At 46.9% G+C, this 17,699-nt stretch overlaps 1 protein-coding gene and 1 long non-coding RNA gene across 4 annotated transcripts in view; one reads left to right on the top strand and one right to left on the bottom strand.

The window, feature by feature from the left end:
- The window catches only part of LOC142892495 (uncharacterized), a 93,271-nt gene extending 78,216 nt beyond the window's left edge, over positions 1 to 15,055 (top strand). For 2 of the 3 annotated variants that reach the window (XR_012927441.1, XR_012927440.1), the window contains exons 2-3: positions 14,151 to 14,324; positions 14,710 to 15,055. This is a non-coding gene — a long non-coding RNA (uncharacterized LOC142892495). The remainder of the gene's footprint in view (positions 1 to 14,150; positions 14,325 to 14,709) is intronic. The other variant, XR_012927439.1, reaches the window with a different exon arrangement.
- On the bottom strand, positions 7,698 to 10,322 carry LOC142892487 (tripartite motif-containing protein 16-like). The gene has a single exon (XM_076032705.1). It carries the CDS (start codon positions 10,320 to 10,322, stop codon positions 8,652 to 8,654), a length of 1,671 nt encoding a protein of 556 aa, XP_075888820.1. The 3' UTR covers positions 7,698 to 8,651.
- Positions 15,056 to 17,699: the final 2,644 nt, after the last annotated feature.

Below are 17,699 nucleotides of genomic sequence, written 5' to 3'. Positions count from 1 at the left end.
CTCAGGCCCTGTCTGTCACACGCCTGTCAGTCTTGCCTGCTGGGTTCAGTGTGCCCTTGGCTGGCGTGCAGCTGAGGCACGTTTCCACCTGATTGACACACCTGTTTTCTCTCTGCCATCACTGCTGCATATAAGCCCTGGTCCCACACGCACTCATTGCCAGATTGTCTGCTAACTCTGTTATGACCTTCCAGCGGTTTCCTGGCCTGCCTGCCTGCCTGCACGCCCGATCTCGACCTGTTTTCTGCCCCTGACCTGCGTTCCTGTCCTGGTAACCTGACCTTGCTTCTGTTTCCGACCACAAGCCTGTTTGTCCTGCCCTGTTACTGCCGACCTGGAAAACCTTGGAAACGAACCCTCGCTCTCCGACCCGGACATCTGGCCCGCCTTTCGTCCCCGACCAGCCTGCTCTGCCGCCGTCCCGGAGAATCGACCCGCCTTTCGTCCCTGACCACGAGCTTTAGCCTACTGTTGCTAACTGTCACAAATAAATCCTCTTTCCTTGCCCATCTGGTGTTGCACGTGGATCCTTACCTGACATGTAACACTACAATCTGGCCAACAATGGATCCAGCACATCCCGCTTAACAGACTGGAGAGGATTGAGGAGGCTCTCCAGTGCCATGAGGTTGTAATGGCCTCCTCCGTCTCTGAGCGGTTAGCCGCAGAGGCTAATGGATGGGTGTTCACGGCGCTAATAGAGCAGTTGCAGAGATTCACCGTAGTGCCTCCGGTCGCTCACGTTCCCGTCCTGGGTGGTCCAGAACCACGGATAGGGACGCCTGGACGGTACGCCAGAGACTTGTGGTGCGTTTATTATGAACTGCTCACTGCTGTTTTCCCTGCAACCACGCACTTTTGCCACAGAAGCAGCAAAGGTGGCCTTTGCCATAACCCATCTGACCAGCAGAGCGTGCCTGTGGGGCACGGCTGAATGGGAGTGCCATACGACCACCTGCTCCACTTTCCAAGCCTTCGCGGAGGAGCTGCGGAAGGTTTTTGGACCAGCAGGTGCCCGAAGCACGGCGACCAACACTCTGCTGGCTCTGAGACCAGTGGCCGACTTCGCTATCGATTTCAGAACCCTTGCTAGCCAGAGTGAGTGGAACCCAGCAGCTCTGTTCGATGCTTTCCTTCATGGTCTGGCAGACTACATAAAGGACGCTTTAGTGGCGTACGAGTTACCGCAGACATTGGATGAGGTCATTAAGCTGGTCATTAAGCCGTTCGGGTAGATCTTCGGGTGCAGGCTCGGCGACGGGAGCGACGGCAATGGGCGCTCACTGCCGGCCGGGAGTGGGCGAGGCCGCCACTTCCAACGTCTGGAGTAGCTGAACCCGAACCCATGCAGCTGGGATGCACAACCCTCTCTTCGGAGGAGTAGAGATGACGTCGCCAGGGGAGTTTGTGCCTCGACTGCGGAGGAGAGGGACATTTCATGGCGTCCGGTAAAAGACAAGACTCACCCATAACTGGGGAGATACGGGTGAGTCCCATTTCCTTACCTCTCCACCCTGCACAATCTTTTCTTCGGGCCCGGTTGCTCCTGCCTAGGGGCGCCCACGAACTGGCAGCTCTGGTTGAGTCGGGGGCGGATTCCATCATTATCAGTGGTGAGTTGGACCGTCAACTGGGCCTCCGTCAAGAGCCTGTGCCTAGTCCTGTCACTGCAACGGCTCTCAATGGTCACTCCCTGGGCACCATCACCCATCTGCTCCGGTTCCCATGCTCCTGTCAGGTAACCATCATGAGGTGATTCAGTTCCACATCATTGATCATCCTGACATTCCGTTGATCTTAGGTTTTCCCTGGCTACAGCTACATAACCCACATATTGACTGGAGGGGTGGCGTCATGTTGGAGTGGGGAGGGGCCTGCCACTCCTGTCTGCGTCATGCCTCCCCTTTTCTTCAGGAGTCCTCTCCAATCCCTGAGAAACCTGATCTGTCCGGGGTTCCGGACCCCCATAGACCTGTTGCCAGGAACAGTGCCACCCAAGGGTCGCCTATTTTCCCTTTCCGAACCCCAACGTGAGGCCATGGAGACGTACATACATGACTCCCTTGTTGCAGGAACCATCCGCCCGTCATCGTCTCTGGCCGGAGCGGGATTCTTCTTTGTGGCAAAGAAGGACAATTCCCTCCGGCCATGCATCGACTACAGAGGTCTCAACGATATTACGGTAAAGAACCGATATCCTCTTCCTCTGATCTCCTCGGCCTTTGAGCTCCTGCAGGGGGCGACTGTCTTCAGTAAACTCGACCTACGGAACGCCTACCATCTGGTCCACTATGAGTATTTGGTAATACCTTTCGGGCTCACCAACGCTCCAGCTGTGTTCCAGGCTTTGGTGAACGACGTGCTCCGGGACGTTGAATATTTCGGTTTTTGTTTATTTAGATGACATCTTGATTTTTTTTTCCAAGAACCAGCAGGACCACGTGCAGCATGTGAGGGCGGTGCTGTGACGTCTCCTGGAGAACTCAGTGTTCATCAAGGCAGAAAAATGTGAGTTCCACACCGAGTCAGTTTCCTTTTTGGGCTACCTCATCACCCGGGACAGCATCCAGATGGACCCGGCCAAAGTAACAGCTGTGTTGGACTGGCCAGTCCCGGAGAACAGGAAGCAGCTGCAACGCTTTCTGGGGTTTGCTAACTTTTACAGAAAGTTCATCAGAAATTACAGCACGCTGGCGGCGCCGCTCACCAGGTTGACCAGTGTGAGGAGGATTTTTGAATGGTCCCCTGAGGCAGAGGAGACTTTGTCTGCTTAAAACCAAGTTTTCTTCAGCACCCATCCTCCAGGTCCTGGATCCTGAGCGCCAGTTTGTGGTGGAAGTGGATGCCTCTGACACTGGGGTAGAGGCGGTGTTGTCTGCCACCAAGGACCAGAAGCTTCATCCTTGTGCCTTTTTCTCCCATCGACTCACACCTGCAGAACAGAACTACGACATCGGCAACAGAGAGCTACTAGCTGTGACGTTGGAGAAATGGCGACACTGGCTGGAGGGAGCCAAGCAGCTGTGTTTGGTCTGGACGGACCACAAGAACCTAGAATACCTTAGCTCCGCCAAACGGCTGAATCCACGCCAGTCTCGCTGGGCATTGTTTTTCACTTGTGTTAATTTTCTTCTGTCTTACCGCCCTGGCTCTAGGAATGGCAAGCCTGACGCCTTGTCACGTCAGTTCGCCAGGAGGGAGGATTCGACGGACAGGTTGGAGACCATTCTCCCGACAGCTTGTTTGGTGGCCTCCCTGACCTGGGACATTGAGGAGAGAGTCCGGGCCTCCGAAGGCCAACCTGGTCCAAGCACCTGCCCGGATAATAGTTTGTCCCCGATCCGCTGAGGTCCTGGAGTGGGGACACTCCTCTCGGCTGGCCTGCCACCCTGGTGTCCAGAGAACCGGGGGCTACTCAGACACCGTTTTTGGTGGCCATCCATGGAGGGGGACATCAAGGAGTTTATAAGTGCGTGCCCTACATGCAACCAACACAAGAATTCGCACCAAGCCCCAGCAGGTCTGCTACAACCGTTGCCCATTCCACGCCGCCCCTGGTCGCACATTTCCATGGATTTTGTTACAGGACTGCACGCTTCAGACGGTAACACAGTTATCCTTACTATTGTCGACCATTTTAGTAAGATGGCTCACTTCGTTCCGTTGCAGGAGCTCCCCTCAGCCAAAGAGACGGCAGAGTTGATGGTCGTGCATGTTTTCCGTCTACACGGCCTGCCGGAGGACGTCGTTTTGGACAGAGGGCCGCAGTTCGCATCCGCTTTTTGGAGGGAGTTCTGCAAGGCGGTGGGGGCCACCTCTAGCCTGTCCTCTGGTTTCCATCCACAGTCTAATGGGCAGACCGAAAGGAAAAAACAGGAGATGGAGGTGGCCCTCAGGTGCATGGTGTCCCGGAGTCCTACATCCTGGTCCTCTCAGCTGGTATGGATCGAGTGTGCGCACAATTCGTTGGTCAGCTCTGCCACAGGTTTATCTCCTTTCGAGTGTGTGTATGGCTATCAGCCTCCTGTTTCCGGCACTTAGTGCCGAGGTCACATGTCCTTCTGCCTTGGCCTATGCTAGGCGATGTAGGTGGACGTGGGCACAGGCTCGGACGACGCTCCTATGGACCATTACACGACCTCTGCCAACCGCCGTCGGACCCCAGCACCAACGTACCAGGAAGGACAGAAGGTATGGCTCTCCACCTGGGACCTCCCGCGCCGGGTGGAGTCAAGAAAGCTGGCACCTAGATTTGTGGGTCAGTTTGTCATTCAGAAGGTCATTAGTCCGACGGCAGTGAGGTTGAAGCTCCCGAGGACCATGAGAGTGCACCCCACGTTTCATGTGTCTAAGGTCAAGCCTGTCCATGAGAGCCCGCTGGTACTGCCTCCGCCAGTGCTCGTTGAGGGAGGTCCAGTATATGCTGTACGACGTCTCCAAGTCCAGGAAGAGGGGTCGAGGGATGCAGTACATGGTGGATTGGGAGGGTTATGGCCCAGAGGACAGGTCATGGGTGCATTCTTGTTTTATTGTGGATCCCCAGATGATCAAGGATTTTCACCAGGAGAACCCGGATCAACCCACGATGGGCAGGGCTAGGAGGGCTCGTGATCGTCAGAGGACAAGTCGGGAAGAGGAGATGTCGGAGCAGGCCGACAGACACTCCTCAGGATCACAGGAGTTCTGAGCAGTTCCTGTCCCCCCCCCCCCCCCTTGTGGGACGTCCCTAGAGTGGGGGGGTTCTGTCACACGCTTGTCAGTCTTGCCTGCTGGGTTCAGTGTGCCCTTGGCTGGCGCGCATCTGAGGCACGTTTCCACCTGATTGACACACCTGTTTTCTCCCTGCCATCACTGCTGCATATAAGCCCTGGTCCCACACTCACTCATTGCCAGATTGTCTGCTAACTCTGTTATGACCTTCCAGCGTTTCCTGTTCTGCCTGCCTGCCCGACCTGTTTTCTGCCCCTGACCTGCGATCCTGTCCTGGTAATCCGACCTCGATTCTGTTTCCGACCACAAGCCTGTTTCTCCTGCCCTGTTACTGCCGACCTGGAAAGCCTTGGAAACGAACCCTCGCTCTCCGCCCCGGACATCCGACCCGCCTTTCGTCTCTGACTAGCCTGCTCTGCCGTCATCCCAGAGAATCGACCCGCCTTTCGTCCCTGACCACGAGCTTTAGCCTACTGTTGCTAACTGTCACAAATAAATCCTCTTTCCTTACCCATCTGGCGTTGCACGTGGATCCTTACGCGACACTGTCTACACGGGAACACCCTAAACACACAGAAAACCAAAATGGCGAGTAGCGGGGGGGGGGGGGGGGGGGGGAAAGTGAGTCTGAGGTTTTGTAGTAAAATTGCCAACAAATCTTGAATCGCCTGCGATACAAAGACCACTCCCCTCACCGCTTTTTCCGGTCACATGACTGACGGTGCGATGACGTTTTCGTTTTACAAGGAAACGCCGTTTTCACTGTACAGACGGCAACGATGTGAAAACGACGAAATGGCGGTGTCAGATTTTCCCACTCTGGGACCTGTTTCAAAAAAATACCGTTTCGTGGGACCCAAAACGCTGTTGCTATATGGACGAAACGCCATAACGGATAAATTTACCGTTTCCACCAAAAAAACTTTCCCGTGTGGACAGGACCTGAGTCCCTCGTCTGGATCCTTTCGCTGTTATCCACCTCCGCCCATCCCCGACGCCGATCCCGCCTGCCTCTCCCACCGCTTGCACTGGTTCTCGACCCGGAACTGCCCGACCTCCCCGCTTCAATAAATATCCTAAACTGCATCAGTGGTTGTCGTGCATTTGAGTCCACCAACACCTGACAGTTTGTGTAGATAAATTTATTTACATTTAAGTTATGTTGTACTTTTTTGTCTTCATTAAAATTACCGTTACCGAGGAGTTGGCAAGGAAGCTCAAAGCACATTTTTGAGAGAATTTTGTTTTATTTTTTATCATTTAATCTTTTTGGTTTAAGTTTATTTCTAAAGTTGTGTAAATTTTGTATTTCTTTTAATTCATAAATGTTTTATTTTTTAATTTAATTGTACATATTACAGTGTTTAAAAAAGTGGATTGTTTTGTTGTTGTAGATGTTGTGTCTTGCCTTAGATTTAACAAGTTAGTTCTGTAGTCAAATGCATTTTTGGCCATTTTTCAACAAGTTTTTATGTGAAATAATTTTATAATACACAAACCCAAAATTTTTTGGTAAAGTGGGCTTTAAAACAAACATTGAGTTCAATTAAAATAAAATGGTTTAGTTGTATACTTGCATTTTAGAGTTCTCTGAACTTATTCCAATGGTCTCAAACCTCTATAGCCTTTTTTTTTTTCATTTTATTTTCTTTGTTATCGTCGGACAACATTATGTTGCGGGTCTACATTCTGGTTTGAAGCGGTTCGACCGAGTCATATGCAGTTTTGTTGCTGAGCTGCCAGTGAGAATAAAGTGCCTTAGAGCCACAAACGTTTCATCTCACTTTGAACAAGTATGTATGATGGCTGAATGATTTTATTCTCAGATGTAGATCTTGAGAGTGTGAGCCACAGGGGTCGTTTCAGGAGCTACCTCTTGAGTGGCTTTATTATATTTTTTACGGAAAAGTGACATTCTGGCCATGACCAGACAGAGGGAAGGATAGCGGGGTGAGAGGCAAGTAGAGAGGAGAAATGAGTGAGGAGGGAAAAGGGGAGCGGATGATGAGGGATAGAGAAGGCAGTTGGCAAAATTATTGTGTAGGGGAAAAAAAAAAAAAAAGCAGAAACAGATTGTAAATTTGCATATCTAATTGTCAGATACTGGGCTTATTCAAATAATAAACTGATTAATCTGTAGAAAGAAAAAGAGGTATACTTGTATTAAAAGAAAAGAAAAAAAAAGAGAAAAAAACACATGCATATATATACATATATACACATATACATGTATATATCTATGTACAGTATATACATGCATATACACATGTTTGTACACATGCACATATAGACATACATATGCATATACACCCATATACAAACATACCTGCGTATACATATAATGATGATGATAGTGATAGCAATGATAATAACAACATTAATAATAGTAATAATAATAATAATAATAATAATGATAGTAGTAATAGTAATAATAATATACTCATGAATGAATAAGGCAATAAGCTATGCAACAGTGTATGTGCGCTTGAGTATATAAGTGTGTGTGTGTGTGTGTGTGTGTGTGTGTGTGTATACTTGCATGTGTGTGTGTGTGTGTGTGTGTGTTCAGTTTTCCCATAATTGTCCCCTTTTATGGCCTCATTAATTGGCTATTTTCCATCACAAGAACAACAGATTGCCAAAGTGATCTTGACTGACTGGATTCCATTTCCTCAGAAACTAAACCAGTTTGACTCGAAGGAGAGGAAACAGGCTGTGATTGGCTGCAGGGAGCACAGGGGGCGGGGATTCTAACATCCTGACTCATTCCGAGAAGGGAAGTGTCAGGCTGTGTGTATGTGTGTGTGTGTGGCATCATTGTCTTTCATGCCAGAGAAATATCAGCTGTTTCCTACATTAACTGATCTGCTTTTGAAACTTTGATCTTCTCTTCATGGTGTTCACTTTCTAAATGTCTATGGTGAATACATAGAGATCTTGACAGAACATAAATCTACAAGCAGAGACTTTTCATCTTTTTCCCAGCATTCTTGTCTTGTAGGATATTTTATTGGCGTATGAGTGAAAATAAAAGCCTGATTAATGTTTTAACTTCCTTGAGAACTGCACTCTTTTACAAATCTGCTAAATCATCTGCATTCAGATATTCATGTCTTACATGTTGAGTGTTCAAGCATATTGCAGGTATTTTAATATTTTTTTTTTAATTAAAGATGAATTTTTAAAATATCGTAATTGTCAGGGAAAATAATAAAATATTATTATTTTTTTTTTACCAATTTCTTTACATTTTTTTTTTTTTACCAAAATTAGAAAATGTCCAGTCTAAGTGTACAACAGGATCCACATTGACTAAAAAAAATGCCTTTTTCTATCAGTCATCATTAATGAGAGAGGAAACAAGAGACACTCAAATGTATAGCTGATAACTCATAACTTATCACTCATTCTTTACCTGACATTTTGAAAACATTGTTCTGCAATATAGACTGATTACATATTTCATGACTTATTGATTGACTATTGTCATATTGAGCCAACAAGCAGAATCAAAAGACAAAATTCTCTCACAAAATTTACATGCATTCATTACATGCATTCATCTGATTCTTGACAAACTGATCAACAGTCAGAAGGTTGATTAGATGGATCAGGTGTTGAAAGGTCAAAGGTCAGGAAGGGTCCAGAGTGGAAACAGACCTCAGCTTCAACAGTAATAAAGTTGTCATGTGGACTAATGACACATTATTAATCTGTGGGATGAATGGGCTGCAGAGGAAGAGAAACAACGTGGCACAAACATCTAGCAGCCATGGAGACAAACATCAGGTGGACAACAGTCACCAGGAGCACCAACAGGAAGTGGCGTCCAGGCCCCGCCCACCCTGTGATTGACAGCCGGAGACACTGGGCAACAAAGGTGAAGACAGAAGAAGAATCAAAGGTGAGAATTCAGCTCAGAGTCTCTCTGACGACTTCAGTCACACTTTCATCAACTCAGCTGAAGAACCTGTATAAACATAAAGTCCAACATGTAGCGGCTGAGTGAAGGAGGTCTGGACTCTGTGGAGGAGGTCCATGGTTCCAGAGACGCTGTAGAAGGACAGAAGACCTGCTCTGTGGTCCAGGTACACACCCACTCTGGAGGACCGAGGACCTGAGACATCAGTCCTGATGTTGTTGTGATAAAACTCATATCTACTTGAGGAACAATATAAACTCCAGGATTTGTCATTGGATCCAAATAAACTTTCCAGTGACCTTCCTGCTCTGCTGATGTTCCTGTAGGCCACTGCTACACCAACGCCCCACTCCCCTCTCCACTCCACCTCCCAGTAACATCGTCCAGTCAGACTCTCTCTGCTCAGGACCTGCAGCCAGTCAGTGAATCTGTCTGAATGATCACAGTAAAACTGAACTTCCTTTATGAATGTCACTTTTCTGTTCCCCTCAGATAAAAACAGACGTTTGTTCACTGTGTTTGGATCCAGAGTGATTTGAGGTGAACATCTGAGGAAGTCCTCTCTGCTCCTGGGTTCTGATTGTGGCAGTAAAACATCAACGTTGCCCACTGTCCATGAGATGTTTGTCTGAGTCTCCATCAGAACTTGCTGTATTTCATCTCTCAGCTTGGTCACAGCTGCTGCCACGTCCTCAAAGTATCTCAGAGGACGGATCTCCAGGCTGGAGGAGTCTGGAGACGGACTGAGTACTGGCAGTGAGCAGAACCTGTGGAGAAACTGGCTGTGGTCCAGTGTGTGTGAGATCTTCTCCAGCTCAGCGTCTCTCCTCTTCAGCTCCATCATCTCCTGCTCCAGCTTCTTCTCAAGCTCTTTGACTCGACTCACTTCTGCTTCCTGCGTGGATCTGACCTGCTGCTGCACCTCAGAGTGTCTTTTCTCCAGGAGACGGATCATCTGGGTGAGGATCTTCTCGCTGTCCTTCACTGCTTTATCAGCAGAGACGTTGATGGACTCCACCTCCTTCTGAAGCACCTTCAGGTCTTCCTCTGTGTGCTGGATCTTCTGCAGGATCTTCTGCCTGGTCTCCTCCAGCTCTCTCTGCCTCTCAGTCCTCTCTGCTGCTGCTGACACCAAGCGGTGACCATAATGTTCATCCACACAGCATGAACCACAGATGATTTGCTGATCAGTGCGGCAGAATATCTTAATCACCTCATCATGACGAGTGCAGATGTTCTCCTGGAGCTGCTGGCTGGGTTCCACCAGCTTGTGTCTCTGTAGGGGAGCAGCATCACGATGACGCTGGAGGTGAGAGTCACAGTAGGAGGCCCGACAGTCCAGACAGAACTTGAGGGCCTTCAGTTTCCTCCCAGTGCAGACATCACAGGCCACATCTCCAGCTCCAGCATAGCAGTGATCAGCAGGAGCATCTTGGAGTCCAGTCTTCTCCAGGGTCTCCACTAGAGCTGCTAACAGGGTGTTCTTCTCCAGGACAGGCTTTGGTGTGAAGGTCCTCCTGCACTGAGGGCAGCTGTAGACTCTCCACTCCTCCTCTGCATCCCAGTGGTGTTGGAGACACTTCCTGCAGTAGTTGTGTCCACAGGAAGTGGTCACTGGATCCTTCAGAAGATCGAGACAGAAGAAACAAGAGAAGGTTTCTGGGTCCAGCTGAGCTGCTGCCTGAGACATTTCACCTCTGAGAGCCACTGACTGACTGAAGGACTGACTGGGTTCCAACTTCCTCAGAAACTAAACCAGTTTGACTTGAAGGGGAGTAAACGGCCAGGCAGGCTTATGAGTGGCTGCAGGGAGCACAGGGGGCAGGGCTTCAAACCTCCTGACTCATTCCGGGAAAAGGAGTGTCAGAGTGTGTGTGTGTCTTTTTGTGCGCGCACGCGCGTGTGTGTGTGTGTGTGTGTGTGTAAACTGTTGCCATGGCAGTGGAGGAGAGACGTCAGTCAGAGGAAGAGAGACAAGTGCTGTGTCTCAATTCAGGGTCTGCACCCTTCAGACCAAGTGTCCTCCGTCTGAAGGAAGCGTTCTTCGAGGACCCAGCCTCGAAGGACGGACCAAACCCCGCCTCCCCGGTAACCACACGGGACGGTCTAGCCTTCCGCGTATTTCCTTGTTGCGTCACCACCATTCCCTCCGACTGGCCAACCCCGGAAGTGACGTTTTTATAGTATCAAGCTAACCATTGGTTAGGTTCAGTGGCTGACAGGAAGTAGCAGGGAGGGACAGGAAGAGGCCGGGATGAGGTTGTGAAACCACACACACACTGGGGGATTTCCTGACAGCAGCAGTAACAGCAGCAGCAGCAGCAAAGGCTGGAACACAAACTTGCATGAGGGTTGTTGGAATGTATTGTGACTTGAATCAACTTCAGCTTTTATAACCAGCAACCATACAATAAAGGTCTACAAAGGTCTACAAAGAATACCTGACTGGATATACAACATCAAAACATGGTGTCAGAAGCGGAAACTTAACGCCACAGCTGAAGACAGAACAACAGGACCCATTTCTCTAACCTCATCACAAATAATAACAAAAACCCTCCATTTCTTTTCTCCACCTTGAATCTTTTAACCAATACAAATTTTAATAAGGGCGCACAGACACCAACAGATGCCCTCTGTGAGGATTTTGCAGACCACTTTGAAGGTAAAATTGATGTCATTAGGTCCAGTATTTTAACTAATCAAAATCAAAATTTTTACACATCTGGACAACCACTTTTATCTGAGGAAACACTGGAGAGTTTTGCTCTGGTTGACGCAAGGACACTTGGTCGAGTTTTCTCCCAAGTGAAGCCCACAACCTGCCTTTTAGACCCGATTCCCACATCACTCTTAAAGTCACTTTATGGGTTCTTTGAGGAGCAGATTTTATATATTGTCAATTGCTCTCTTCAGACGGGTCCCTGCTGCCTTTAGAACGGCGGTGGTAAGGCCCCTTTTGAAGAGGAGCAACTTGGATCAAAACATTTTTAATAACTACTGACCAGTATCCAATTTACCATTTTACTGGATTGTGCTGTCCTGGGGGTCTTGGTGTCATCGCTTTGTCCCACCACCACGCCTAGGACCTGGACTTGTCCTATCGGCAGATTGTTCATCGAGCTAGGCTCTTGCCTTCCAAAGCATGGAAAATTACAGCCTACGTGGACAGCAGCCTTGAATTATTTCCTTATTCCTTTGTGTCTATATCCATTTTGTGAATGCCTGGTTGGTGTATCTGTTTTTCACTCTGTCCTGTCTGCCACCCTGGCTCACTCTGCTCCTTTCTCTCTTCCTCTGTCTCTCCTCTATTATTGTATTTCACCCCAACTACTCATAGGCAGATGATGGCCCTCTGGAGTCTGGTTCTGTCCTAGGTTTCTTCCCACAGGGGAATTTTTCCCAGCCACTGTTGCATCTCGCTTGCTCCGGGGGCCCAGTTGGTTCTCTCTGATGAATTGATGCCCTTTTTAACTGTATTTTAGATATCAAATCATGGATGGCAGAGAATTGCCTACAGCTCAACCAGGACAAAACTGAGGTTTTAGTTATTGGTCCTGAAGGCGAGAGAGAGGAACTTATACCAAAACTGTGGGATTTTAAACCCTCACAATATGTAAAGAATCTGGGCGTTGTTTTTGATTGTGAGCTCATCTTTGTTCCACATATACAAAATATTACGAGGTTTTCACCATCTAAAGAATATAGCCAGAGTCCACCCGTTCCTCTCTCAGGCCAACACGGAGGTGCTAATGCATGCTTTTATTTCCTGTAGACTAAATTATTGTAATGCCCTGCTCTCTGGTCTTCCCAAAAAGAGTGTTTACAGTCTACAAATACTACAAAACTTAGCCGCACATGTGCTGACTAGGACCAGAGGAAGGGAACACATTACAGCGGGTTTAAAGTCGCTGCATTGGCTCCCCGTCTGCTTCAGGATTGATTTTAAGGTTCTCTTGTTAGTTTTTAAATGTCTTAACGGTCTTGGCCCATCTTATCTATCTGACCTGCTTTTATCATATCAGCCCTCACGGAACCTGAGGTCTTCTGGCACTGGCCTCTTAACTTTTCCATGAGTCAAAACCAAAACCCATGGTGAGGCTGCTTTCGGCCATTACGGTCCTACTCGGTGGAACAGCCTGCCAGAGAGCCTCAGGGCCGCAGAGACTGTTGATAGGAGGCTCAAGACGTACCTTTTTAACCTGGCGTTTAACTGATTTCTTACTCCACTAATTTTATGCCGCTCTACTATTTTTATGCCTTTTATTACCTTCAATTGAATTTTATACTTTTATAATGGTTGCCCATTTTTATGCCACTGTTTCAAACTTTATTTTTATGTATTTATTTTATTTCTCATTATGATTATTCTCCCTTTTATACTTTTAGTGCCAGTGTTTCCTCATGGGGAGCCCGCCACGCTGGGAGCTACGCCTGGTCTGCCCATAGGGGCGCTGCAGACCATGGTGCCTCCTTGTGTGGACGACTCCCCATAGTGGCATTTCCTCATCAGATTCTTCAGTGCCAAGCCATTTTATCTAATGTCTGTGTGAATATGGGGGTGGGCGTTTGTCTGTGTGTGTTGGTGGGGAGGGGTGGGTCTGTATGGGTTGGGGGGCGGGGCAGTGGAGCTTTTCATTTTTTTCTCATTGTTATTATTATGATTGTTGTTGTTGTTGTTGTTCTTCTTCTTCTTCTTCTTCTTCTTCTTCTTCTTCTTCTTCTTCTTCTTCTTATTATTATTATTATTATTTTCTTTCTTTGTTTTGCTTTGTTTTATTTTGTTAAGCACTGTGGGTTGTGTTGCACACATGGACGATAAGAAGAAGGTCCAGGCGTACTTTTGTGGTTTTCACAGTTTATTTTTGTCTTCCAACCTCTGCTACCTGTCATACACACCGGCATTAGCTTAGCAAAAAAAAACTCTTCTCCAATCGGTGATCCTAAGCCCGAGCAGCGTCAGGACCCCCCCTGTCAGCTACAGGTGTCCTACAGGTGCCCGAGTGCAATACACAAATATTCGATTCCACGCCAAAGCCTACCCTCTACCATTGCCGGTGAAACAAAAACACAACAGTAATTGGAAATAATAATGAAATAAAAACAAAACAAATTAAATCATTAAGTACTGTCCATAATAAAAACTATGGGCCCCACAGTTGCACATGTTGTGTATGAGCAGTGCTATACAAATAAAGTTTATTATTATTATTACATGTTGAAAAAACATTGAACTGAAGGTTGATTCATATCAAAATGACATCCAGAAATATGAAAAATTAATTCAGTGTCTAAAGTAAAAAACAAACAAAAAAAAAAACAAAGCAGGACATCAGTGGTCATGTGACCAAACATCATTTCAACACACATTAGTTTTGGACTGAGGATTTAATTTCAAGGTGACATTTTCTGTAGTGTCAGATTCTGAAGTCCACATTTCACTTTGATTTTCAAAGTGATGACACCCTGCAAAAACTGTCCATTATTATAAACTCTCCATCATTTATTCTCTATTCAGGTTGATTTACTGCAGTTTGTCAGAGCTCAGCTGTGATTGGCTGCTCTCAGCTCTGAAGTCCAACCCCTCCCACCTCAGACACTTGGACCTGAGTAGGAACCACCTGGAGGAATCATCAGTGAAGCCACTGATGGATCTTGTCCACAGCAGAGACTATCAACTGTAGAGTGTGAGGTCAGTACTGGTTTGGAAGCAGTGGATGATGGTTCCAGCACCAAAGCCAGTTGATCCCACAGCAGAGGTCCAGTGTTCTCAGTCACAGTGTGAGAGGAGGATGGTGACGTCCAGCTGCTCCTCATTCATCCAACATCTTCTGCCAAACTGCTTCTTCTCTCAGTTCACCACTCAATTATTGATCAGTTAATCTTCATCAGGCCTCAGTATCAGTCCAACACTCCATGGTCACATGACCTTCATATGTTCCACACTTGACATGTGATTGAGAGTCTGCTTCTTCTCACCAGTCACTCCATCATCTCCATCAACAGTCAACGTCTCTGTGATGATGCGTTCAAGGACCGTGAGTCCTGACTCCTGCTGTCTCCTCTTCTTTCTACAGGTGGAAGAACTGAGGGAGGATGAGGAGGAGAGTGAAGAGGGTTGCTCCATCTAATGGTGGCTGACAGAACTACAACAAGTGGAGCTTAACAGCAAGCTGCGCACACACACATGCTGTGTCTCAATTCAGGGTCTGCACCCTTCAGACCGAGTGTCCTCTGTCTGAAGGAAGCGTTCTTCGAGGACCCAGCCTAGAAGGACGCACCAAACCCGGCCTCCCTAGTAACCACTCAGGACGGTCTAGCCTTCCGCGTATTCCCTCGTTTCGTCACCGCCGTTCCCTCCGGCTGGCCAACCCCGGAAGTGACGTTTTTATAGTATCAAGCTAACCATTGGTTAGACATCTAACGATGCCGTTGGATGATCAAATAAGTAAAATCCTACGTTAAAAACTGGATACTTTATGTGAAACTTTAATATTTAAATTGATTAGAGCTGTCAGTCGATTAAAAAAATTAATCCGATTAGCATGCTTTTCCATAGTTAACTCACGATTAATCGCAAATTAATCACATATTTTTTAATCTGCTCTAAATCTACCGTAAACTGATATTTTTCCATTTCTTTTTAATAATCATATCAACATGGGAGTAGGCAAATACTTGCTTTCTGCAAATGCAGCATGTTTATTCGTGTTGGAGCAATGACTGTACTGTATGAAGTACGACTAACAAAACAAAAGATTGGTAGACAGGTTTGTGTCATTCAGTTGTGTGTGTGTGTATTTGTTTAATCTCTCTCGCACTCTGATACAATGTACTGACAAATATAACATACAAATATGATTGAATTTGTCATTCGGTTTTTATTTTGAAATTAGTTTATTTTGAAAATTCATCGGATTTTCTTGTTTTTTTTTGCGACTTCCTGTACTATTGACGATCGCTCGCGGCTCGCGCACAAAATAGAGCAGACGCTGAAACGACAACTGCATGGCGCGCGCTGTTCGCATCTAGTGTGAACCACCACATTGATTAACGTGGGCGCCGAATGGAAGCGCTCGGCGCTTCGCTTCCACGTCCAGTGAACTGACGTTAAATGCATGGCACAATCCGCGAGGGGAGCCGCGCGCCTGTTCGCGTCTGGTGTGAACTACTACATTGATTAACATGGGCGCCGAATGGAAGCGCTCGTTACAGTAAATGCATATCACTGGCAGGGTTTTGAAGTGGAACTTTCCATTTACAATTGACGCCTTATCCATGTTAGTCTACGCTCAGTGTCTTTTTCTTTTTTTGTTGCGTTTACAAGCTGACTGCAAGCGTGTGACTGTGTGCTGTGAGTCAATTCATTTCCCGTTTCCACAATCTACGGAGCGGCCAAATGTTCAAAAAGCACCGTCTGCGTTAATCGCGCGATAAAAAAATTGTCGCCGATAAAGCGTTAATAACGCGTTAACTTTGACACCCTTAAAATTCATATGTTGTGTCTTTACCAGTACATGCCGCTAATTTCAGCTGACTTCCCAGGATCCCACGATGCTTTGCAGTAGCACGCAAAGCATCATGGGATACATAAGTACGAGAAGGATAGTAGCGGTGCATCCTTGGAATTGGCTAAAACGAGTGCGTATTTCCGAGTACTCATTTTGAGCGTCCTAAGCACCCTTCAGCACACTTCAGTCTCCAGCAGGCCTCCTCGGTCAAAATGAACCGAAAAAATCCACTAATACTCGATCATCCAATCACAGTTCAGCATGAGACGGAGTGGCAGAAAGCAAAATATAGACGGGAAAATAAATGGATTTCAACACACACTGTCAATTCCTGCTCCGTCACTTCCTGTCGTTTTTCACCAGACCACAGAGACTCTTTCCACTGACTGATACAATACAGACATAGAAAATCTACACAACATAGAATGTCGATTTCCCCCCTCATGTCCAAAAAAATACTACTCTAGAAGAAGATACATTTATTAATCCCACATTGGGGAAATTTGCAGTTTTTGTTTTTTTTCTGGGACAATTTTTTTTCTCAAAGTCCTTGAATGAGCCTGAAACTGAGGTCAATGAGCATCCTGTCATGGTTGAGACAGAGTGGAAGGACGCAAACCAAGACTTACAAAGGACCAGTCCATGGTGAGACTTGATCCAACAACCTTGTGATTCACAGTCAGTCGTCTTATCAATTGAGCCGTCTATGGGCTGATGCGATGAAGCTCCTGGAGAACTGATTTAAGCTCTTCTCTGAACATCTGAAAAAAAAAAAATGTTTTTTCCCAAGTCCAAAGAATTTTAAATACTTTAATTAAAAGTTATTAAAAAGTCCTGTGGTAGCTTAGCACAAGACAGCGCTATTCCAAGCAAAAATCTCAACATGTCTGAAAATCAGAAAAATACATACTATAGTATAAAGTACATATATATATAGTAGAAATCTGGTCATCTGGTGCTAACTGGGATTTGAACCCACATCTCCTACAACCACAGTCAGAGTTTTAGCCTACTGAGCTAACCACCATGTTAGCCTGAGGACTGTGGAGGTCAATAGGTCACCCTGTCCATACAGCCTATTATACAGCCCACTGCTTCTGGTAAACACATGACTATAAACTGTGTCATTAAATTATACAGTGACCTGTATATGATTGATTTGATGCTGATGATCTTCTATTATTCATCACTGATGAGGAAATGAGTTGAAGAATCTTTGGTTTTGGTAACTTATTGTCCTTTGTTGTGTGTCTGTGTCGCTGCTTGTCAGTGTGTGTCAGGTGAAGCACTGAGGCCTCTATAGTTCTTTGCTTTCTCAGCGCTGAAGAGGGTGCTGTGGGGAGCAACGCTGACTCCCAACACGGAGGTCACAGGATCGAATCCCAGCGTGGACCAGAGGTACAATACTGGAGTGTGTGTCTGCGTGCAAGCCCGGATCATGAACCGGGCTGTCTGGGCTGAGGCCTTCGAATTCTCAGAGGCCTCCGGGCTCCGGCAGTTAGCTCCCTTTTTTGTCACGTACGCTGCATTCATGTGGTGTCGGAAATCCGAGTTCT

The sequence above is a fragment of the Nelusetta ayraudi genome, unplaced genomic scaffold, assembly GCF_046127955.1.
Source record: "Nelusetta ayraudi isolate G7.1 ecotype Tasmania unplaced genomic scaffold, CSIRO-AGI_Nayr_v1 ptg000034l, whole genome shotgun sequence".
NCBI classification, from domain to species: Eukaryota; Metazoa; Chordata; class Actinopteri; order Tetraodontiformes; family Monacanthidae; genus Nelusetta; species Nelusetta ayraudi.
Note: the sequence above shows the minus strand (reverse complement) of the source record. Positions and strands in the feature narration are given on the sequence as shown.

Bases quoted from the DNA above. Each gene is read 5' to 3' on its own strand.
- LOC142892487 (XM_076032705.1), bottom strand. From the start codon at position 10,322: ATGTCTCAGGCAGCAGCTCAGCTGGACCCAGAAACCTTCTCTTGTTTC.